General features: G+C 39.2%; 1 protein-coding gene across 1 annotated transcript in view; it reads left to right on the forward strand.

Annotated features, from left to right (window-relative positions):
• USP43 (ubiquitin specific peptidase 43) overlaps window positions 1-25,810 on the forward strand; it is a 137,233-nt gene that overhangs the window by 2,058 nt on the left and 109,365 nt on the right. Inside the window, exon 2 of the mRNA XM_058166753.1 lies at window positions 15,953-16,093. Coding sequence (XP_058022736.1) covers window positions 15,953-16,093 — 141 coding nt within the window. The remainder of the gene's footprint in view (window positions 1-15,952; window positions 16,094-25,810) is intronic.

Raw genomic sequence — 25,810 nt, forward strand, 5'->3', positions numbered from 1 at the left:
ACTCACGCAACTCAGAGAGCAGTGATTATAACTTATCAAGCAAGTGACAGGTTTGGAAAAGACGTGCTTGGCTGTTACAAACAGTCCTATTTTTCCCCTTTCTGGGTAAAGACCATAACAACTATTGTGCTAGAGAAGTAAATATCAAATACTGATTGTCTCAGAAGCTTTGCTCAATTTTGTAGTGCTCAACTTTGCTCCAGACCTTTGAAGATGAAAAAGAGAGATTTATTACTAAGAAGGAGCGCTGCAACTCCCTGCCTATGTTGAACCCCAAATGATATTGGGGCAGCCAAGCAGACAAAGTATACCTGCGGGTTGGGAACAAAGATCAGAGGAACAAGAGCATCAAGCTGGGTCACCTTCTTTCACAGCCTTCTTCTCGCAGAGCGCTGTGCTAATCGCAAGCCAGTGGGGATGGAGGGGCTTTTCATCACAATGTCCCTCAGGTGCTGATTTTAGATCAAAAGCACAGATCTGTGTGAGCGAGTCCTTCTCCCTTTTCCTCCTAGATTTCCAACTAGGCACAGACAATCAGGGTTCTTTGTTGTTACCTGAGCTCATGAAGAGCGAGAGATTAAAAAAAAGAAAGAAAGAAAGAAAACAAGTAGAAGGAAACTGGAGAGGTAAAGTCAGTCCAAACCAGTTGCTGAGAAACCTCAGAGTGACAAAGAGATATTCATGTTTCCTAAGGAGAGGGTGGGGATCTTGTGTGCTGCTTGCCTTTGGGCTTTTCTCCTCTGTTTAATCGAGCAAGTGATGCTAGGCCTGCTCTGCAGGAATGTCCCTAGGAAGCTATGAAAGTGTCCAGAGCCAGAAGTTTGCCAGCACAGTTTGTTTACATTTTCTGCAATTCTTGGGTGGAGGGGGGAAAAAATGGATTGGTGACACTGCAGAGAAGGAATGTACAACTTCCATCAGCTTGAGGGCAGCACTAAGCTTTGCTTACCATATCAAGGACCATATTCCAAATGTGGTTGAGCTAGAGTTCTTACAACATGAAATGGATCCTAACCCTTTATATTTTGCTCCTTCCAGGCAAAACTGTAAAATAAGACAAAGCCCCAACCAATTCCCTCCCTCTCCCACAACAAGGATAACATGTTTAGATGAACCTTTTTTTAACAGGGTATCGTTGGGTCAAATCAAAGATGATGTCAGGTACTCCTATTGCAGTGAGATTGAGGAGCAGTGGGAAAGGGCTCTCATTCAAAAGAAGAAATTACAATTGGTGTGCTGGAATTTCCTATCTGGGGAATAATGTGTTCTCTAGAAAAGGGGGCCTATGAGATAGGATTAGGAGGGCCTCTGGGCTGAGGGCTTCCCACTTTATTTGTTTGTTGTTGAAGGTATTATGTGGCACTTTTTGTTGGCCGATTGGATTCTTTGGGGGTGAGCCTCTTCTGCCTGTGGAGCTCATGTTTGGCTGCTGGCTGTCAAAGGCTCTTTCAGCTTTGGTGAAATCTCGTTTCTAATTCTGTTGTTTGACAGTCCTGCTGATAATAGGTAAATGTGTGTTTGTCTCTCCCTATTGATGCAGCAGCCTCTGTCAAAGGTGAAATTGTTCTAACTTCTTCCTGGTTTTTTTTATTATTATTATTTATTGCCCTGGGAAGAGTCTGTATGCTCAGTTGGATATTAGGTTACAGGCAAGGATTTAGAAATAAGACACTCAGGTTTCAGATTCTCCAGACTGAGGCTTCTCAAGGGAAAACAGAAACAAGAACAATATCGATATTTAGTTTTAAAATGCTCTTTGGGAAGAATGTAAACAAGTTGTACATCCCTTATTACAAGGCATAATGTTGCATAGCTGATTTATTTCTATGTTTTTCTTAAATCTGTAAGTCAGTTTAATAAGATGTTAGTTCACATTCACATGCAAAAGGATGAGAAACCACAGCCTTTGGAAACCTATGGTAAATACAAAGGTGGTGGAAATTCAAATGATAAGGCAACAGTTATATAGATGCAAATAGAAGAAACTGAGGCTCAGGACCACTCATGTATCAAAGATCAAGTGATGGCTTACATGTGTCAAATGAGTCATTAAAGGTCTTAACTCTAGATACAAATACTTGTATGTTCCCAGAGTTCCAAAGAATAGTTTTTAATGGTGTAGGCTGCAGTCAGAACATGGTATATTCTGTGGAAAATTGTAAGCTTCCTATTTTTGTTTTCCTATTTGTGGAAATAGTCAGTGGTTATCTGACAAATGAGGAAGCTGTTGCTGCATCTACATGGCCATTTTTTTCCCATCTTGCCATATTTGGCACTCTACTAATTCCTGGTGCAGCAATTTAAAGGTATTCTTAATAGGCACTCATCCTGAAGATAGACAGGGTAGGTGGGCAAAGTCTGTGAATTTAAGTTGTTTATATAGAAACTGATGCAGCCTGAAGCATAAGAAATCTAATAATTCAAATTTCATCTCTGCTGTGACTTTTCCACCTGGTCTCGGACAAATCTCTGATCTCATCATCTGCAATATGGAAATAATAATAATGGCATCTTTCTTGTAAGATTGCTGCAAGGTTAGCACTAGACTAAAATTTCTCAGTTGATTTCAACCCTCAGAAGTGAAACATGCATGTGTGTAAGGATAGCATCACTATTTTCCACATATGCCTACTTTTACAGAAAATGTGGTAGAATATTTTGTCCTTAAGAGTTACAGAATATACTACTAGTGATTACAATAGTTAGAATGAGTAGAAGGCAAGCCTTCCTAGTCTTCAGCTGATGAAATGTGTGTTGGAATGTTGAACGTGCAGTAGATTGGGAGTGAAACCTGCATTCTTTGGCATAATGACTTAGAGTGGATTAGTCCTATTAAATACAGGGAATCTTTTTTCTAGGCTCCCTTTATAATTACCGTCTCACACAGAGAACTGTAATGTTTCATTCATGCACTTAAGATTAAAGAAACGAATGATGACTTCCATTGCCATCACTTTCACCTCATGTGCAGCTTTGCATTGAAATCCACTGCCTTACTCTTTCGCCAGGCAGAATATGGATATATATGTAATATAAGCCAATTCTATGACCCTCTTGCTGTCAGCCTGCACAGCCACACGCTTTTTAAAAGTATCTTCTTAGTCTGTGGCCTTCTTATGGGATTGATTGATTGATTGATTGATTTAATCGATGTATGAAGAAGTTCAGAGGAAGAATTAGAATAGCTAAAGCTTGAACTTAAAATTTAGGAACATGATGGAAACATTCCCATTTCAGAAAAGAATGCAAGGTAATCAGATTTTCCCCCATTGCTGGCTGGAATGTGAATTTTTCTCCCTGTGGTCTGTATAATTTCTTACATAAATAACAAGACACAGTTTGGAAGGGAGGAGGGGAATGAGAGATTAAAATATTACCTTAATCTCTGTGTTCCAAAATCTAGAGGTAGATAACTTCCTTTTAGAGCCATAGACCATATTTCAAGTTAGAGTGTTTGATAGGAGGAGCCTTTGGCATATACACACCCTCTGTTTGTTTATTATGATATTGAATAGTGATGTTCGCTAGGAGCTGTGTTTCTAGGAAACAGCACAGGAGAGGGAAGGAAATTGTGTAGGAAAAGCCAGGGGGAGAAGAGAGACCATTTCTCCTGTGCTAGTACCATCCCAGGCAGTTTCACATTTATACGATAGAACACAACCTGCCCTTTTCTAATTTTATCAGAGCCTTTTTCATCTATTTCTGGATTATGAAGGACTTGACAATGCAACAACTGCACAGAATCGTACATAGACATTTTCCCCATTGTCTAATCACTTGGGAAATAGCTCTTTAGGGACTCTCTTAAACAGTCTTACCCTGGGAAGACAAGGGTGATCTTTTTAAAGTTCTTTTCTTTTTATTTCTAATGGGCAGGTTAAAAAAAAAAAAGAATCCAGGCTTAGGGGTGGGGTGTGTGGCACGACCAGCTTCCTGCCTGTTGAACACTGCCTCCAGTATGGACTCACCTGGTTGCTTCTGCCACAGTTTTTAAAAAATCCTAAAATGCTAAATTGGATTTGAAGCTGCGAAGGTTGTAGAGAGCGCCGTGGCATGGCAGCTACCCCAGTACCTGGATAAAGCTGTCTATCTAGACCTGTTCCAGTCCGGCTTCCGACCCGGATACAGCACGGAGACAGCTTTGGTCGCGTTGGTGGATGATCTCTGGAGGGCCAGAGACAGGGGTTATTCCTCTGCCCTGGTCCTGTTAGATCTCTCAGCGGCTTTTGATACCATCGACCATGGTATCCTGCTGCGCCGGTTGGGGGGGTTGGGAGTGGGAGGCACCGTTTATCGGTGGTTCTCCTCCTATCTCTCCACCGGTCGCAGACGGTGTTGACAGGGGGGCAGAGGTCGACCGCGAGGCACCTTACTTGTGGGGTGCCACAGGGGTCGATTCTCTCGCCCCTCCTGTTCAACATCTATATGAAGCCGTTGGGCGAGATCATCAGTGGCTTCGGGGTGAGATACCAACTGTACGCTGATGATACTCAGCTGTACTTTTCCACCCCGGGCCACCCCAACGAAGCTGTCGAGGTGCTGTCCTGGTGTTTGGAGGCCGTACGGGTCTGGATGGGGAGAAACAGGCTCAAGCTCAATCCCTCCAAGACCGAGTGGCTGTGGATGCCGGCACCCTGATACAGTCAGCTGCAGCCGCAGCTGACTGTTGAAGCAGTTATTGGCCCCAAAGGAGGGAGTGCGCAACTTGGGTGTTCTCCTGGATGCACGGCTGTCGCTGGAAGATCATTTGGCGGCCGTCTCCAGGAGAGCCTTTCACCAGGTTCGCCTGGTTCGCCAGTTGCGCCCCTTCCTTGATCGGGATGCCCTATGCACAGTCACTCATGCTCTCGTTACCTCTCGCCTGGATTATTGCAATGCTCTCTACATGGGGCTCCCCTTGAGATGCACTCGGAGGCTTCAGTTGGCCCAGAATGCAGCTGCTGGTGATAGAGGGAGCTCCACGTAGCTCCCATGTAACACCTCTCCTGCGCAGACTGCACTGGCTACCTGTTGCCTTTCGGGTGCATTTCAAGGTTCTGGTTACCACCTTTAAAGCGCTCCATGGCTTGGGGCCTGGGTACTTACGGGACCGCCTGCTGTTACCTCATGCCTCCCACCGACCCGTACGCTCACACAGAGCGGGACTTCTCAGGGTGCCGTCCGCCAAACAATGTCGGCTGGCGGCCCCCAGGGGAAGATCCTTCTCTGTGGGGGCTCCTACTCTCTGGAATGAACTTCCCCCCGGTTTACGCCAAATATCTGACCTTCGGACCTTTCGCCGCGAACTGAAAACATATTTGTTTGTTCGCGCGAGGCTTTCTTAAATTGGGGAGATTTTAAATTTAATTTTTTTAGTTTTAAATTGGGGTTTTTAGATTATATATTTTAATTTATCGGCCTAACTGTATAATAAGTTTTTTAATCTATTTTTAATTGTATATTGTTTATTTTTATCTTGGCTGTACACCGCCCTGAGTCCTTCGGGAGAAGGGCGGTCTAGAAATCTAATAAAATAAATAAATAAATAAATAATAAGCTCTTGTTAATGCATAATGCTTGTCCTTCATAGCAACATTTTAAAAGTCAGGATATTTTAAGCCTAAGAAAGGAAATGATATCCTTCATCTATGAGACTGTGGAATTCTCCAATTTGTTCTTCTGGCCCTTGCTGTGCATAGAGTAACTATTTCCCTATTGTGTTCTACCTCAGTTTTCATACTCCTATGAAATATGAGGGTTTGTCTTCCTCATCTGACGCATATTTTAGTTGTGCTATGTGATCCAACTCTATTGTGCTGAGTCCTGGAGGTTCATCCACTACTATTTTTGGTTTATTCATTTATTCAGTTTGGATGCCACCCAAATTCAATCAACTCTGGGTGCCTCCTACAATAAACAAGAAATAACAAAATGCAGTCTCTCTTCCTCCTTCCCTTCCCTCTTTCTCTCTCTCTCCCTCTCCCTCCTTCCCTCCCTCCCTCCCTCCTTCTCACACTCAATACACCAGAGCTTTAAAATGATGCCTTGATTGAATTATTGTAATGTATTTGTATCATTTTATACCCTCTTTCCTCAAATGAGTACTCAAAATGGCTATGAGTTAAAATAAAATGAATTTTAAAATTGAATGAACAATTAAAAGCTTGCCAAAAAAAGGAGACGAATCTTTACAATTTTTGGTGGAGGGGAAGATGGAGGGGACTTAACACAACTCCTGGGGTAGTGCTAAACTGGATGCTAAAAATATGCAACTTTATTAAAAAAATACCTCGATAGAGAGCACATTTTTCCAAGTATTAGCCTATACTACACAACCACTTTCCCTATATTACTATTATTATTAAGCATTTTGTTTCAGATGCCTATTTGCATTGCCTTAATTGATGACACCTTCTGTTGTATATATGTGACACCTGAGTATTTCTCCTTAAAAAACATCTTCAGATAACACATAAGCAACATATTCAGAGGTGGTATTCAGCAGGTTCTGACCAGTTCTGGAGAACCGGTAGTGGAAATTTTGAATAGTTCAGAGAATTGGTAAATAGCACCTCTGACTGGCCCCACCCGCATCTATTCTCTGCCTCCTGAGTCCCAGCTGATCAGGAGGAAATGGGGATTTTGCAGTAACTTTCCTTGGAGTGGGGAGGGAATGGAGATTTTACAGTATCCTTCCCTTGGAGTTGGGTGGGAATGGAGATTTTACACTATCCTCCCCCTGCCACACCCACCATACCATGCCATGCCCACCAAGCCACGCCCACAGAACCGTTAGTAAAAAAAAATTGAATCTCACCACTGAACATATTATTTGTGCATTTTACATGACATGTGGTCCTAGCTCTTGAAACATGAAAAGATTCAGTTTTACCATAATAGATTACTCTTATTTGGTGTGTATTTTATTGCAGGGGTCCCCAATCACTGGGGCAAATGGCTGGCCGGAGTGCATGAGCTAAACTTGCACAAGCAGCAGGCTAGTGGGCAATTGTGTGTGTGCCTGCCGGCCCGCCACTCCTGCTAGTCAAGCTGCACATGTGTGCCTTGGACCACCGCTGGCATGGCCTAATTCCCCCCCACTCCTGAAGTGCTAATTTCCCATTTGCCTCACGCAGATGTAAGTCATGGGTACTAGAACTCTAGTGCTGGCCTGGGAAATTGTTACTGTAAGAGTATACAAATAATCATATCGAGATAAAGGACTGCTGTGTGCTATAATTTATATTTTTCCTATAAGAGCCTGAAACTGTTCTCTTGTTTACAATGGCTTCTTTGAACATTTGGCATATTCTGATCGCCCTGTGCCAAAAAAATAGTTTACACTATTCTCACATTATTGTAACTAGAGAGCCAGTCAGAAAGCACTGGATGAATGAGCAGCTGGTCCCTGCCCAAGTATCTGTGATGGTTTTAGGTTTTCAGAACCTGGCACTTCTCTAGAAATGTCAAACTACGATGCCCATAAACCTTATTGTGCCTTTGTGAGACTCTTTGGTTCATGTTTATTTATTGGCCGTGTTTCAGCTATGTTCATGGCAGTAATATCATTTTCCATTGTAATGCTGCTGCTGCTGACCTTCCTTTTTACTCTTCTGGCAGATCCTTTATCAACAATAAATGAAGTACTTTGGGGAGAAGGATAAATTTCACATTAGACATTCAGAAACAGATTTTTTTCCCCAACAGTCCAGTAATTGTGGCTTAAATCTGTGGGGATTTAAAAAAAAAACCCACTAAAAACTACAAATGTTTTTATCTGCAGAATACATTTATATTTTAATATATTGTACTGTACATTCTATTTCATCTAGTTTATTGGTACTTCCTTGTCCCAAGTGGTGCTTTTGATTGACTATTGTCCTGACATTGTCTTCAGTTAAGGATCAGAACCCATTATTAGATTGTAGCATGGGTTGGCCTTAAGTAGATGATAATAGCAGCAGCAGCATCAAGTTGCAAATATTAAACCTATCTCATGCACAACCTGAACTCCTAACACTATGTGGCTACTGTCTGAGAGTGTTAAGAGACCTCGAGTTATACTTTCAAGTGGAAGCTTTGTTGAGAAAGATAAGGTTCTCCTTCCAAACCAATATATGTTGCTAATTAAGACAACAAATGTACACTCAAGAATCACAGAATGCTTGAAAAAAGCTACTGCCCAAGCCTCTATTATCAACAAGTTAAAACTGGCATTAGGAGGAGGAGGTGGATATGAAACACCCCTGGCAGGAGAGAGGGTGTGAGACAACAACATCCACATTCCTGGACAACATGGATATAATGAAAGAAAAGATTGCTTTTAAAGGAAAAGTGTTGCTCAGGTCATGATCACTCCTATATTTCAACTTTCTGTTTCCTGTCAGAGTCCTGTACTGTCTCTTTCCCCCACCAAAAAATGGGAGTTTAGGTTTAAGAACATTATTCATGCAGATTCCATTCTGGACCAGTGATTCTATCTCAGTCCAACCTAATTTGTAAGATTCTTTTTGTGGGAGGAAAAAATAGGGAGCTTTATGTACAGTACCCTGAACTCCTGTATGAAAAACCAGATTAAAAAAATTAGTAGTAAACTACTATAAGAATTGGTTCTATTTTTAAAAATAATTTTATTAAAGATTATGATTAGTAGCAAAAATTAATACAGACTAAAAAGAAGAGTAGAAAGAATAAAAAGTGCAATGAAAAAAGAGAAGAAAAAGAGAAAGAAATGTAGAAATGTAATAAAGAGAAAAGAAATGTAGGAATGTAATAAAGAGAAAAGAAATATATAAAGAAGTGACATCCAATCTTCATCACAGCAAGTGTAGACAATTTTAGTAACTTTTCTGCTGTCATTATCCCATGTTCCATTTCTTATGTATAAACAAATAAATAAATAATTGCCATTTCAGCCTTGGGATCAGCAGAAGTCCATTAAGGGAAACCAGAAATAATAATATATGTACTTTTAATCTTGATCAAATAAACTAACTTTATATTCCTTTCTTCTAATGATTTTAATCTTTAGTTCATTCAAATAATGTGATAGAACTTTTCTTTTCATTTCTTTTTTGTCCTTTCTCAAAAGATTTGTAAAATTGGGCATGTTCACATGGTAGCTAGCTTAATGACTGACATGATTTATGGCTTTAATTCCAGGTTCAATTGCAGTCATAAACTGAGGACTACCTATTCTTTATTTCTCTCTCGCCGTACCCCTACTGATTTAGAAAGTGGCAAGAAATTACATCACTGATATTCGATGATTTGTTGCTGAATTTTGCCAGCATGATGCCAGGAAGGTGATAAAACAGAGATACAGAGATTGTGTGATTAGGGCATTAGTAATTCCAGAATGGACAGAAGTTCACATGTATTGGTTATATCATTTAACACAATTTAGGACTGAAGCTATGTTGTATGGCCCAGGCAGAATATCCTAGTTTTCATAGTCCCTGAGAATCACTATCAATTAGTGTCTGCAATACTGACCAGTAATCTGATAAGAGTATATACAAGTTCTCATGTTATACAAACCATATTTTAGTCACACACTGCTTGTTCAAACCTATACTGAATCAGCCACATCTCCATAGACCTGGAAAACTAGAGATCACTATCTCAATTTCCCTATCTGGAAAACTAGAGATCTTTATCTCCCTAATGATGATGCATTAGGTGACACTTTCCCCATAATTTTATTTCCATGTCTTCTTTGTTTATTTTCTGCAGTCAACAGGAGGCACAGGAGTGGTAGAAAATAAAGCCGGGCATCTCTCTTAAAGAAAAAAATATATTGTGGACAATATTTTCTTAAAAACTGGAAATTCTGTTTTGAAACAAATGACTATTTTATGTATGATAACAATTTTTGATAAAATATTGATCAAAGCCCTCTCCTTTAAAAATGCATTTGCACAGCCTAGCCCAAACATCAACAGTCTTGTGCTCTATGGGTGTTTTAGGCTGAAGTCTAATAATCTGAACTAAGGATGTTTTAGATTGCAAGGAATTTAGGGACCTCTAGTCCAGTAGCTTCATACTCATATAATAACTCACATTGTTTAAAGTAACCCATATTTTTCAGAACTGTGTATAATAGCAATTTTGATTATAATTGCCTGTTATTTTGCAATACATATAGTGAGTGGGGAAATAGCTGACAAGAATGCTTTATTATAGCAATATTTCCAGGCAAGTGTGTTATTTAATTGTTGTTTAATAGAATGCTTATTTTGTAACCATAAGGTTTCAGCGATAAGCTACCTGCTGAGGCTTCACTACAAATAAATAACTGGAGGGCAGATCCGTTAACACTCCGTATGCTGTGTAAATGTATTAACAATCAAGCGCTTGTTAGCTTTTAATTGCTCTTTAGTGTATCCATAGAGAATGGGCAAGAAGCTTTGCTTGAGGAGAGTATGGGATTTAACCATGTATGTTAACTTTTGGGGTATCATAGTGTGGCCCAGATTTAGGATTGGAAAGCAAGAAATAATATATAACTTGTGGCCTAGATGGTTGTATTGAGGCATCCTATTTACACCTATGAGAAATCTTGGAGTTCTTTGAAAGAGAATTTCATCAGGTATGGCTTCTTCCATGACAGCAGTTGAATTGTATTTATTTATTTATTTAATTTATTTGTTTATTTATTTATTTATTTCATCAAGCATATATTTTATGACAGATACAAGTGTAAACATAATTATAAATACATGTAAAGTATATGAATAAAAGAAAACATTAGGACAGGGATCGTAGGCATGTTGGTGCACTTATGCACGCCCCTTAATATTCCACACACAAATTGTGTACAGTATTGCAAAATCCAGAATTGAACCAAGATATTTTGCTGCTTGGAGTAAAAAAAATCAAAATGCCAAAAAAGAAACAAAAGAGGAAGCTCTGGCTGGCCGTGAACATCATAGTGTCGGTCAGGGGTGTCCGTCATGTGGAGGCCACACCCACATAGCTCCGTAAATGGGGAAAATGTCACGTGATGTGGTGAGTTTGACACCTGTGGTGTATGTAATAAACACCGCTACTCTTTCTTTTTTAGATAGTTCTAGTGCAGGGCCACTTCTGTCTTGCAAAACACATTACCAGGTAGTCCTTGACTTACACCCAGTTGCTTAATGACAGGTTGAAGTTACAATAGTATTTACAACCTAGTTCTGATGGTCATCGCCCCTCCTTCAGTGGTGATGTGACCACATTTCAAGTGCTCAACTGGCCCGCATATATAACCGTTTGTACCATCCCACGGTTATGTGACTGTGTTTTATATTTATTGCTGAAAACTGGCATTTATTTCCTGTTTGGGGCAAAACTGGCCCATAGTGAAGAATTGATTCACCTGATGAATACAAAAAAAAGTCGTAGAATCAGGTCGGTCACATGAGTTACCCACTTTACAATTGTCACAATTTATGACCATAATAATAGGCTCCATTATGGCTGTAAATTGAAAACTACCTATGTTTTCTGAAAAGCCATCAGAGGATTCATGCTAAATGTTGGACTGTTAAATATCAGAAAAGAGACATAAAAACTAAAATTCCAAAGCCACATGAGACAATTCCCTTCCCCTTTCTGTTTCGCATCTTCTTTTTCAGTTTACAACTCAAAAAGTGTTTGTTGACTTCAACACTGAACATTTGATGTTCTTTAGTTGGTTTTCAAACTTGCCACCATCTTTTGCATCACAAAGTCAGCCATGCAGAGGGATGAGAAAAGCTACTTTTCACTAGTTTCTACTATGCAATAGGAAAGGTGCCTTATTCCCTTCCTTCTTCCTTCCTCTTTTGAAATGGTCCTTTTCTTTCCTACCCCAACTGATTTTGCAGATTGTGAGAAGAGTCCATCTCCCATTTCATCAAAACTGAATGAATTCATGTATTGTCACTATCTGTTTGTTGATTTATGAAAGCAATAATGGCCATGTTGGCTAAAAGGAAAAAAAAATCCACAGAGAGAATATCTTTATTAAGCTGCCTAAAGTTATAAGAGAGCAGTGCAAGTTTTTGAATTTCAAGAACTCCTTTGAAACCGTAAGAAAAAAAAAATTGGGATAACCCTTGAAACCCATCTGAAGCAGCTTATGGTGTTAGCTAGAATGATGGACAATCTTCAAATACAGTATACATGCATACTTATATGTATATTCATTTATTTTTATCATGCTCATGTTACTGATAAATCAGTGCATATTCTGCCAAAACTACCAAAAGCAAACCTTCAAATTCTTCATTTTCAGAAGCATAGCATCTTTCTTTTCACAATCTCTTTTTGTGCCTTGCGTCTGTACTTGCAGATTCTTGGCAGGCCCATCTCAGCATCCTACATGCTGCAGTTAAATGAGCGTACAGAATTTAAGGAACAATAGAACATGTGGGAGGAGGTTGGTATATGGAAGAGCGGGGAGATGGCAGAATATATCTTTAGTATTTTATTCAGGAGATACATCCTTGAGGAATGCTTCAGTATATAAAGAAATGCTGGAAAATCTCAGAGGATGGGAAGCTAAGAACTGCCTCTATTCTGCTTGTGTATGGCCAGAGCACCTGTTTGAGAAAAAAGAACATGGGACGAATATAATCCTACTAGCACCTTGTAGATGGCTTGGACTGGATGTATTAGGATATCCAATGGTTGTTTTCGTTTAACACTTTTAAAGGACTACATACAGGTAGTCCTCGACTTATGACCACAATTGAGCCCAAAATTTATGTTGCTAAGTGAGGCATTTGTTAAGTGAATTTTGCCCCATTTTACAACCTTTCTTCCCACAGCTGTTAAGTGAATTAGTGCAGTTGTTAAGTTAGTGACAGGGTTGTTAAATGAATCTGGCTCCCCTATTGACTTTGCTTGACAGAAGGTCGCAAAAGGGGATCGCATACCCTGGGACACAATCGTAATAAATATGCATCCGTTGCCAGGTGTCTGAATTTTTGATCACATGACCATGGGGATGCTATAACAGTTGTAAGTATGAAAAATGGTTGTAAGTCACTTTTTTCACTGCCGTTGTAGAATAGAACACAATAGAATTTTTTATTGGCCACGTGTGATTGGACACACAAAGAATTTGTCTTGGTGTATATGCTCTCAGTGTACATAAAAGAAAAGATACGTTCATCAAGAATCATAAGGTACAACACTTAATGATAGTCATAGGGTACAAATAAGCAATCAGGAAGCAATATCAATATAAATCGTAAGGATACAAGCAACAAAGTTACAGTCATAAGTGGAAGGGTGGTGGGAACGATGAGAAGATTAATAGTAGTGCAGATTTAGTCAATAGTTTGACAGTGTTGAGGGAATTATTTGTTTAGCAGAGTGATGGCATTCGGGAAGAAACTGTTCTTGTGTCTAGTTGTTCTGGTGTGCAATGCTCTGTAGCGTCGTTTTGAGGGTAGGAGTTGAAACTTTGAATGCTCACTAAATGAACTATTGTTAAGTCGAGGTACAGTATTGTTAATACTGCCTGTATTAGGGAAGACTAGGCTTTCAAATGGCATCTCTGCCTCCCTTTCTTTTTCTTTCCCTAGCAGGATTTCTGTGACTTTGAACAATTAGATGAGAGGCTGAAATTCTGAAATGGTCACCTTTCCCAGTGCAAAAATTTGTTTGGTTGAGTTTTTCCATTCACACAGGTGTTAAAGACAGAGATGCATTGCCAGAAAGCAGAAAAGCTTTCCTGCATCTTTTGAAGGAGATGCCTTGGGCTTCAGAAACATTTCTGTCCAGCTGACTGAAACGGCTTACCGAACGGAGTCCTCTTTTAGCAGAGAAAATTGGATTTTCCAAACTTCCCCTCTGTTTCCAAAGGACAGCAAGTGGCTGTTCAGTTTTGTGGTTCAGGAGGATTTGTTCACTCGGGAACTGAAGAACATTGGACTGGAACGGGAGCACTAAGTCGAAAATGCTTGAAAGAAAAAGAGTAAAGTGGCCCTGACAGACATGTTATGTGGGGGGTGGGGGGTGATTTCCTTCTGAGTTCTTAACAATGTAGAGTTAGTTGTCATGGCAACTGTTTGGCAGATCAGTGGCAGGCAGAACCTATGTTTTCTCCTGTTGAGCCCCACCAGGGATCAATTTAATAAGCATCTCTGCTTATTGTGCTAGTATTAAATATGTTGCTTCTTTGCCAAATGTTGGTAGAACTCAAGGTGTAAAGGGATACATTTCATGATTTAGGGACTGAGATCCCTTGGGATTTTTTTTTTAAATGATTGTGTTTTTCAACAGGAGTGCAAAATAGCAGTGACAATGATAGGGCTACACTTCATACGTTTTGGTTTTCTATGATACCTGGGTGATCTACTGTAATAAAGAAGCATATAAATTGCAACATAGACATTAATAAGATATCAGATGGGCCAGGTTGGAACCTGGATTCAAATCTCTGTTCATAAAATGGAATGTGCACCTGTTAGCAGCAGAGGGGAAGGATTTGGTCGCCTCAGAGCATTCCCAGAAAGAGATCCTGGACCAAGAGACTATAGTTCCAAGCTGGGTGGGGGTGAGATGAAGAAGTTCAGGGTAACACCACTCTAAAATCTCTCAGAATATATCCAGTAGCTTAAAGACTTTATAGTTTTAGCTTGGCAAGTTTCTGTCTACTAGATATAAACAAATAAAGGATTGGACTTGATTAGATCTCACTGTCTCATCTCAATTGGGTAACTTTAGTCTAGTCAAATGTGGAGCCTTCAAGTCCCAGATATCTTATCCTCACAGGGCTATAGTAAGGACTGGAGAGCCTATGATTCACTGGATCATCTGTTTGGAGATATTTCCTTACCAGATTCCTCAGTGCCTTCAACAATGACAGAACTTTTTAATGTTAAAAATTCACTGGAAAAGTTGGGATACATCCAGAGATGTATCAGTCTTGAAAATAGCCCAGGTTGAACTGTAAAGCTGTGGTGGAATCTGCAGCTAGAGTGGGGAATGGAATTAAGAGACTGGCTAGCTTTGTGCCCCTGCAGGAGAAGGAAGTGACTTGGGGCCTTTATCTGGTTGTTCCCCAGAGCAGCAGTCCCCAGTCTGTACAGCTCGGTGACTCGGCTGGGTGGGGGAGGGAGGGGAACCGGGTTGCGCGAGCAATGAAGTGGCACGCATGCATGTGCAGCTTGACTCATGCAAGTGGTGGGCAATCATGCTTACACATGCACACACAGCTAAACTGCAAGTTGGACTGCATGTACATGCACATATGCACCGGCCCGCCAGTTGAGTGAGTCAAGCTGTGCATGCGTGTGGGTGCATCGGCCTGCCGCTTGCACACCCTGGTTGTGACTAGGCCATGGCCCAGTAGTTGGCCACAACTTGGGGGTTGGGGACCCCTGCCCCAGAGAGTGCAATCAGTCTGGCGAGATTCTTGTAAAAAGGTCACAGTAAGGTCTAATCAGTTCACAGTGTCATTCTGATTTCTTCTTCCATTCAAGCATCAGCATAGGAAATATTTTACAACATTTTGTATTATGTCATAAACTCTTTTATGATGTTTATACCATAAAATATTTTTTAAAATTTGCAAAATTTCAATTCTATGGGAGTCATGGATTCTAATTTTTTGATACACCACCATACTTTGTAAAATTGTTGTCCTACAATCCACTGTTTCACCCAGCAAAAAGTTGAGGGAATGAGAGTTTTCATAGTTTAAGAATTTTAGTAGTAATGAATAGATAAGACAAGATCTAGATCTCAGTTCCTAATGTTCTCCATACAAGATTTTTTCCCCAGTATATATACATGAAGATAATCTTATAATATTTATTATGGTTGGTCTTTTGTACAGAATATGGATCTTGATGAATCATATGCATAGTCCATATAATCATTCGTTTAGCCAATTTTGGGGAGAAAAGAAAAGATCAAGAATGTATTTTAATACTAGAGCAACTTTATCACTTCAGATAAAAATAATAAGTCTCTTCACTTGTTTTCATTGCAGAATGTTGTCTCTAAATATGGTGCACAGTTTCGCGGAAATGCTCAACATGATGCCCTGGAGTTCCTTCTGTGGTTGTTGGACCGCATGCATGAAGACCTGTGTTCTGTTTCTTTTAATCAAAAACTAAAGATGTCTGGAAAGGTCAGTGATTGGCAGAGAAACTACTAATTGTGTTATCCTGAAAGCTCACTAAACCTATTGCTAATATATTGTTTCAGGCAAAATAGACCCAAAATTATAAAAAATGTGAATGAAATTTGCTGAACTCATTGTCAATCAGTGGAGTATGGCAACATTGCATTTATAACCATTTATAACAAAGGTGGACTTCCAATATTAGCTTATTCCCTTCATTGTAGTAGATTTTATCTCCATGGAAAAAGTTATCCAATATGAATAATACTTTTCCGCTATGTAATCAAAGCATTCATAACCTAAAAGTGGAATCTTGGTTATTGTTCTCAAATAATTACTTAGAACAGGGCAGACATCCTAATACTCTTCAGGTATTTGAATCAACTGCTGTCTCTGTGGAGCACTATTAACAGATTATAGATACTGTCATCCAAAATCTTTGCAATGTAGCATGTTAAGTATTGCCAAAGTACCTTAAAACCTCAGAGAGGCTTGCTCCGAGGCATAAATTCCACATTTCTAAATGCTATTATTGTTCCACCCTCTGACTGAGGTACTGTACTTGGACTTGAGGCTTAAGTCTATCTCCAGCCATGGAAACTTACAGGAGTAAGTCATTCTGTCTCAGCATAGCCTATAGTATTTTACAGGTTAGTATATGGGAACAAAATGAAGGACAATCTCCCTCTAAGCCTCCTTGAACTTATAACATAATACCACAATGATAAAAATAATAGTGGAAAAATTTGATATCTAGCTAATTGATGTATTAGCAATTCAGTGCCTTGACAAGAGGTCTGAGGTAAGAAAACACCAGCTGACTGAGATGGGACATCTGTCTTCAAACTGAATCAGTATTTCATGGTTTGAGATCAGAACATTTCTCTTCTCTTCTCTTCTCTTCTCTTCTCTTCCCTTCTCTTCCCTTCCCTTCCCCTCCCCTCCTCTCCCCTCGTCTCCTTAATTTTCTGACCTGAAGTTTGGGACAAATGAGGTCTGTCAGAGTTGTCTTTTATGTTATTGTGAAATACAAAATAGCAACTGATTAATGGACTCAAATGGGGACAGAAATGTGTGTATGTGTACAGGGGTATTTATGTGGACCATTTGGTTAGTAGAAATGGTTTTTAAAAACTTAATAATTTTGCAAGTATAACATTCATGTTACAGAGATACCAAGAGATGATGTCTAGCAAAAAAGAAAACAACCCTGCCATCCTTCACCAAACCATTAGTGTATTTCTTTAGTCTTCATTAACATTAAAAGCTATAAAAAGAGAGCAAAAACAAAGACACAGTACATGAGGAGGGTTAATAATAATGAAGCCACCTTACTAGTTCACCCATTACACAGAGTCACCAGGCTGCAACCAGGTCTTGAAAGACCTTCAGAAGCTCAGAAGAGATGGACCAACTTCACCTCAGGGGAGAAGATTTCACAACACAGGTGCCACTGCAAAAAAGGCCCACCACCCAGGGCCTACCAAATGTAGCTCCCTAGATGACAGAACTCCCTAGATGACATAACATGTGCTCTCTGGGTCTGTGAGATGGACACATGAAATTGGGGACAGGTGACACCTCAAATATACCAGTCCCTTGTCATGAAGGGCACCACCTTGAGTTTATTAAAAATTAATAAAAGTGGGAGATCTCTTTTTCCCTCTCCTCCTCCATCCATCAGCATCTTGAAATAGACTCAGAAACAAACTGATAATGAGTGCAGCTCTTGAAGCAGAGTTGTAATATGTTCCTCCAAACCTATATATATGTGCCCATACTGCTGCATGGTTGTTTCCTGTTGCAGTTGCAGCCCAGTTGTAGCCCAGATGTACTGTCCTTTGGCTGCTTTAAATTAAAGTAAAAAAAAACAACACCGCCCTGCATCTTAACTTGCTTGACTTTTGCTAAAACCAGGAATAGCTTTTCCTTTTAACCATATGTGGTAGAGTTACATACAGTGTTCCTACATTTCATTTTGTATATAATCAATTAAAAGGCAGAAGATTAACTAACTGGCTGAGCGCTTGTGGCAATGAAGCAGATGATGTATCTGAAGAATACTTAAGATTCAATGATTAGCTCTTTCAGTGGATTTGCTGATGAATCTTTCTTAACAAAGAACTGTGGAACTTGCTATTTCCAACACATCTGCAGAGTGCCAAATAAGGAAAGGCAGTTTAAGGCTTAGTTAGTATGAGTTCCAAAAGTTGGCTTATTTTTGCTCAAGAAATATCCATTTGTAAAAGGACTGTGCATACTTCGTAATGATTCAAACTGGCAATCCTTATGATTTATATTGATATATTGACCCTCAATTGTGTTGTAAATGTTGTACCTTGATGAACGTATCTTTTCTTTTATGTACACTGAGAGCATATGCACCAAGACAAATTCCTTGTGTGTCCAATCACACTTGGCCAATAAAAATTCTATTCTATTCTATTCTATTCTATTCTATTCTATTCTATTCTATTCTATTCTATTCTATTCTGTTCTAAACTCTTTCGCTCTGCTATTCATTAGAACAACACAGCTTTTTTCATGCTGTCACATTCTGCTTTAAGAATTACTATAACTTTATTGAGTGGATTCCTCAAAGCAGAAGCATCTCCAGAAGCTTGGGGAAAAATGGTGTGGCTTTAATGAATAATACTTGCATGGTGTCCAGAGCTTTTCCACATCATTTTTGTCCTGTGCATAACTCTGAATTAGAACCGGACTCTGAAAAGTCACTCAGCATGGCTGGCTGGGGAATCCTGAGAGTTGAAGTTCAAACATCTTAAAGTCAGTAAAGGTGGAGAAAGACTGGGTTATATGGTTTGATCCTGCAGGCAATGACCTGTCTTCTCTCATCCTCTGCTTCTTTCTTTCACTATGTAAATGAGTCCCCATCGAGTACAGCTACTAATCTGTCACTAATTACACTGTCAGGCAGTTTTCTGGAATGGTGTGGCAGCTGCTTTGCTTCTGGCAAAAATAGTAATTAAAAAAAGGGGGGGATGCTAGAGAGCAAACTCTCTTGTCTGTGTCTCACATACAGCAGGCAGGTCTTAAGCGCAGAGACTGAAATAGTGAAATGCTTCAGTGAGCCATACTATGGTGCGAATTTAACCATTGTTAGGGTTTGTTTTTTAAAAAAGTTGTTCAAACACTAGACTACACCTGTCTGTAAGTTTGCTTGAATTGGTCAAAGGGCAAAGGATAATTAGAACACATTCCTTGCTGGATAAGTTGTTTTGCATTGTAACTTCCAGAAGTGGATTGGGAGTTGTGACAAAAGTAGAAAGAGTTTTATGACACCCGAAACACTAATAGATTTTTTTTTTAACAAATAGGTTTTTTTGGCCTGACTTGATGTAGAAATACAAATGTGATTTTTTTTACGGTACTACAAAATTATTGTTCTTTTATTTCTGTGCTGCAAGAGATTAACAGAGCATTCCCTCTGGAATGCAAATGGGAGCCTGTCCTGCATTGCGGAGATGCTGATGCTGATGACGACGATGATGATGATGATCATCATTGTGGAGATGACGATAATAATGGACTACCCTGCAGGGTTATTGTAATCCTTCCTAAGGGGATGCATGCGCCGTTCATTATGTAAATGCCTGATGTTATTATAAAGCACTATTATTTCTGTTTATATCACCTTCTTTAAGGGTGATTTATGGAATGAATGCTCTGTCCGGTAATCAAGGCTATTTGTCTGGTTGGCTTAAGAATTATGTGGAGGAGTAAGGAATTTGCAGATTCTCTCCCACTAATGGAATGTGCTGCAAAAAGCCCAGGAACTTAGGGCCAAGCTATCAATATTTTTCACAGTGACTATTTTTTTGTTTTTAAAACGTTCTTCTCTGTAACATGATTTCAAGCAACCTATTTCCCCAATTTCTTTATGGACATGAGTTTAAAGTGGTGTTCTCCCTTCTTTAAAAAAAATCTCATCCTAGAATATGTCACTTAAGAATGTTAGTTACAGGCAGTCCTCCATTTATGACTAATTACTTAACGAGTGTTCAAAGTTAAAAATTCAAAAAAGGCTACTTATCACCTAGTTACGATTGCTGCACATAGCATTTTGGTGACTTGGCAACTGGCTCACATTTATGTGTGCCGTAGTCATGTGACTGTGATTTGTGACATTTTTGCCGTGTTCTAGCAGAAATTGGTCAAAAACCACCCATGGGAAATGCTGGATTTGTTTAATGACCATATGACTTGCTTAACATCCATGTGATTCATGTAATAATGGTGGTAACTTGCTTTAGAACTACCATAAAATTGAGTCCAGTCAGGTGGTGCCTTGTATGTAATGACTTTCAACTGAAATTCTGGGCAACAACACTGCGGTCTTAAGTCAAGGACAAACTGCATAGCATCAATGATATTCTTACAGTAGCTTTCTGTAAATGCCCTGTAGTGTATTTCTTCTCTTATTTTTTATTATTATAGAAATAATATACTGTGTATACTTGTAAATAAAGCAATCTGTGGATAAACAGACACATACATTTTTAACCAAACACCATGAAAATTGTGCCACCCACAGATAAGCTGACTCACATTTTTTGGGGTATTTTGATTAAAAATCCAAAGGTTTGTTTATCTGCAGAGTGGCTTGTATGCAAGTATATAAAGGTAGTCTTTGACTTATGACCGTAATTGAGCTCGCAATTTTGATTGCAAGTGGTGGCAGTCATTAAGTTGCTATTTGTGACCATGGTTGATTTTATGACCTTTTAGTGGAGACTGTTAAGCATCTGTTAAGCAAACCCATTGTTTGTTATGGAGTGTTTTTTTCCAACAATCAGAATTAAACACCAGTTTCTGGCAAAAATATCATAAATTGTGGTCACATGAGTGCGGGACACTGGAAATGATAGTAAATGTGGAGCTGTAAATGAGCCCATTTGTTGATAAATTCAATCTGATTTTTTTGGGTGCATTTTGACACCTAAACTTATTGGTTTGTTTGCAAGTGGATGAATTAGAAGACTGATTGAAATCCTCTGTATAAATCCCAGGAAGATGGAGAGATTTAGATTTGAAAGGCAAAAGGTGATTTGGAGAATGCATGAGAACATATTAAACTAAATGTATCTTTCCTTGGTATCATCTAGAGCAGGGGTGTCAAACTCACAGCATCATGGCATCATCACATGACATATCAGGACTTCCCCCCCCTTTCCTAAACCAGATGTGGGCGTGGCCAGGGCATGATGCCTCTGACTCTTTGGCTAGGAGTTTGACAGCCCTGATCTAGAGGGTTAGGATTAGGGTTATGTGAGCCCAAGAGAAGACACAACTACCACAACTAACTATATATTGTCGTGTCCCACTCCTCCTCTGACGGCCGGGTCGGGGAAGTCCGTATCAAGCGTGCCTCTGCAGCTCTGCCAAAGTCCTATCAGAATCCTCAGGGCAGGCAGGAATCCAAGGTGTGACTTCAGCAATCCAGATTAGACTTTGCCTGACTCAGAGAATTCCAGAAAGCAGATCCTTTATATAGGCCATGGGGTGTGGCTCCATGACTCAGCACTTATCCAGGCCTGGCCCTCCCTTCTTTTTGCTGACGTCGCCTCTCCATTCTGTGGAAGCGTGGATCTATCCATTGCATCGTTTCGTCTCCAGCTGTTGGTAATCCCAGCTCGTGGCTGGCTTCAGGCGCACATGCTATCGGAGGGAGGTTTGTTTGTTCGGTTTGTCCGGGCATGGTGCCAGGGCTGGGGGCTGGAGGCATGCCAGGACATTCTTCTGTACTATCAGCGTCCGGCAGGAGATAAGAGGGGCCCGGCTGCGGCGGGGGGGGGGCGGGGGGGCGAGCGAGGCACAACATACATTTTCAATAAATCACTAGAGATGTGCTATGTTCCTTCTTGCTTCAAACGCTCTACCATCATCCCAGTGCCGAAGAAGCCCACCATCAAGGAACTGAATGACTACAGACCAGTTGCTTTAACATCTGTAGTTATGAAAACCTTTGAAAGGCTAATGCTTTCCTACTTGAAAACCATCACGGATCCGCTGTTAGACCCCTTGCAATTTGCATACCAAGCAAATAAATCAACAGATGATGCTGTTAATATGGCTCTGCACTACATCCTACAACATCTTGAGTCTCCAAAGACCTATGCAAGGATCCTTTTTGTAGACTTTAGTTCAGCATTCAATACCATCATTCCAGACACTCTTCTAACTAAGCTAAACCAGCTACAGGTACCGGAACAGACTTGTAAGTGCATCACAAGCTTCCTAACAAACAGGAAGCAGCAGGTGAAGCTAAGCAAGATCACAACAAATACCTGTACAATTAGCACAGGGGGCCCCCAAGGCTGTGTGCTCTCCCCACTTCTCTTCTCTCTGTATACCAATGACTGCATGTCCAACGATCCATCTGTTAAGCTACTGAAGTTCGCAGATGACACAACAGTGATTGGTCTCATTCGAGACAATGACGAATCCGCATATAGACGAGAGGTCGAACGACTAGCCTTGTGGTGCAACCAAAACAATCTGGAACTGAACACACTCAAAACAATTGAAATGGTGGTAGACTTTAGGAGAAACCTTTCCATACTTCCATCTCTCACAATACTAGACAACACAGTATCAACAGTAGAAACCTTTAAATTTCTAGGTTCTATCATATCGCAAGATCTAAAATGGACAGCTAACATCAAAAACATCATCAAAAAAGGACAACAAAGAATGTTCTTTCTGCGCCAACTCAGTAAGCTCAAACTGCCCAAGGAGCTGCTGATTCAGTTCTACAGAGGAATTATTGAGTCTGTCATTTGCACCTCTATAACTGTCTGGTTCGGTTCTGCAACCCAACAAGAAAGACACAGACTTCAGAGGATAATTAGAACTGCAGAAAAAATAATTGCTACCAACCTGCCTTCCATTGAGGACCTGTATACTGCACAAATCAAGAAGAGGGCCGTGAAAATATTTACAGATCCCTCACATCCAGGACATAAACTGTTTCAACTCCTACCCTCAAAACGACGCTATAGAGCACTGCACACCAGAACAACTAGACACAAGAACAGTTTTTCCCGAAGGCCATCACTCTGCTAAACAAATAATTCCCTCAACACTGCCAAACTATTTACTAAATCTGCACTACTATTAATCTTCTCATCGTTTTCATCACCAATCTCTTTCCACTTATGACTGTATGACTGTAACTTTGTTGCTGGCAATCCTTATGATTTATATTGATATATTGACCATCATTTGTGTTGTAAATATTGTACCTGATGAATTGAATGAATGATTTATATTGATGAAGGTATCTTTTCTTTTATGTACACTGAGAGCATATGCACCAAGACAAATTCCTTGTGTGTCCAATCACACTTGGCCAATAAAAAATTCAATTCAATTCAATTCAATTCTATTCTATTCTATTCTATTCTATTCTATTCTATTCTATTCTATTCTATTCTATTCTTAAGGTGTACCTGATAGGTATTATCTACATGACTGTAACTGCTCACAATTACATTTTCATTTTTGAGTTCAGATCTTTGCACAGTTCTAAAAGTCAATAAATAGTATATTTGTACTGTATGTTAGAGAAGGTTGGAGAAGCCAACATTCTTTGCACTCTCTCCTAAGATCTCAGGATGAGTATTTTATGGCACTCTAATTTTACTCTTTATAGGTGTTTTCTCCCTGGATTGCTACAGTGACTTCAGAAGCCCAAATGCAATATTTTACAGAGTTTTAAGCTTTTCTAATTTGATTATCAGTATTGATTGCGTTCACCCATAATAATAAACCACAAACTCTAGCTTAATAAAGTGCAGTGTGGAGAAACTGTGTATTGTTTACTGACTCATATAATGTGTTTGCTCTCTCCTTTCACATGAATGAATAAAGAAATCAGTCTGGGATTAACTTTCTGTGACATCTAAACTTGATATTATGAATCATTTTGCCAAATGTTAAATTTTGTTGGTTAATTTTAAATCCTAGTTTTAAACTGGCTAAGATTCCAGGCCTTGTGTCACGGTAATCATAATTTTGGATTCAAAGGTTGCTGGAAACTATTTTCACCTGGATTGAATGAAGACAAGGGTGATTAGGCTCATATAGAAATTACTATTTGACTATCTAGGGGCTTGATAATGTAAGATTTCTGGCTGTTAACCCAACAACTTCATCCAGACAAGAAGCACAATCAGGAGTACAAATTCTTTCTTTATTGTAAAGTTACATTGACAGAGTCTTGTAAGAATGAAAGTATTTCTCCCCTCCTTTCTTTTTATTTTCCTCAAAACTAGGAAGGGCCCCTTTTAAAACATTTCCCACGCCACCCCCTTTCTGTGGGCTGACAAATCTTTTACATGGTGGTCGTCCTGTCTGCAGCTCTCCCTCTTGTCCCCAGGGTTTTTCCCACGTATCGTCACACTGGCTTATTATGTATGAGCCTGGTCACTTTTAATATAATAAATGCTCATCCTCATTGTATTTACTTTCATTTATATAACCACTCATCTCACATACATGACTCTGGGAAGTTCACAAAAAATAAACATATAAATACAATTCAAAACAATTTGAACATCAATTAAATGTCTTAATTAATGCATTTTTAATTTAATTCAAAGTTAAAGAATTTAAAATCAGCTGGGTGACTTTGGGCCAGTCACTTGTTTCACTGGGTTGTTATGGGAAAACAGGAGGAGGAAGGCTGCCTTGTTTGCTGCTTTGAGTTATTTATAAAAATAATAAAGGCAGGATATAAATAAATAAAAATGCTATGTGGTAAAGAATGTGAGACTTTCTTCAAGATGTTCAAGTTTCTTTAACCTCTATATTTAGTCATATTGTAAGCAATGATTTGTCTTTCTCTTCATATTTTACATTAATCCAACTATGTTTAGATATATTATTACATTTCTTCTTTTTAGATATAGCCAAGTGAAACTTGGAGAAAGAGTTATTTTATTAGATTTTAGGAAAATAAAATGTAATTTATAGAAACAGTAACAACATAAAATGTGTTGCACAGAATATGTCTGAAACCAATTTTATTTGTGCTGAGCAGTTTTTTTTAATACTGTCTGCAATAGAAGAATTTTGTTTTTGCAAACAAAAACAGGAAATAGTAATGAAGCATTACAGGAAGTGTTAAAGGGAAAAATAGAATTGCCATGTTTATTCCATAGCAGCTAACTAGTCAACAACACAAAAGGAGGAACAATCAAAATAGTATAAAAACAGCTAGTGGCAACTGTGTTGCTACTCTTAAAAAAAAAAATAAAAACTGGGAAACTTTCCAGCTTTGCCACAAGGGATGATAATAATACTTATTCATAAACAGCTGGTTTTCTAAACAAGTTACACATCCAACATTACACTGGGCCATGTTTTATTCAACTGTGTTTTGTTGAAGGAACCAGTTGGTTTGGTTCACTTAATCTAGATACCTTGTTTTAAAAGCCAAATTGATTAAGTTCATATAGTGCATTAAAGCCAAAAGCAGAAAAAACACACTGTGGGTTAGAATAACACATGAACCAAATCTATGTTGTACTCTTAGTCAATATCTTATTCAATATCTTAGTCAAGTTCTGGACAGAATTCCAAATTTTATCCCATCACCACCTACCTCTCATAGAAGAAATGTTCTTCTACACATAGTTTGATACCATTGGTTCAGAATAATCAGGAAAACTCCAAAGTGCTGAATTCTGATTATTACCA

The sequence above is a fragment of the Ahaetulla prasina genome, chromosome 2, assembly GCF_028640845.1.
Source record: "Ahaetulla prasina isolate Xishuangbanna chromosome 2, ASM2864084v1, whole genome shotgun sequence".
Lineage (NCBI taxonomy): Eukaryota > Metazoa > Chordata > Lepidosauria > Squamata > Colubridae > Ahaetulla > Ahaetulla prasina.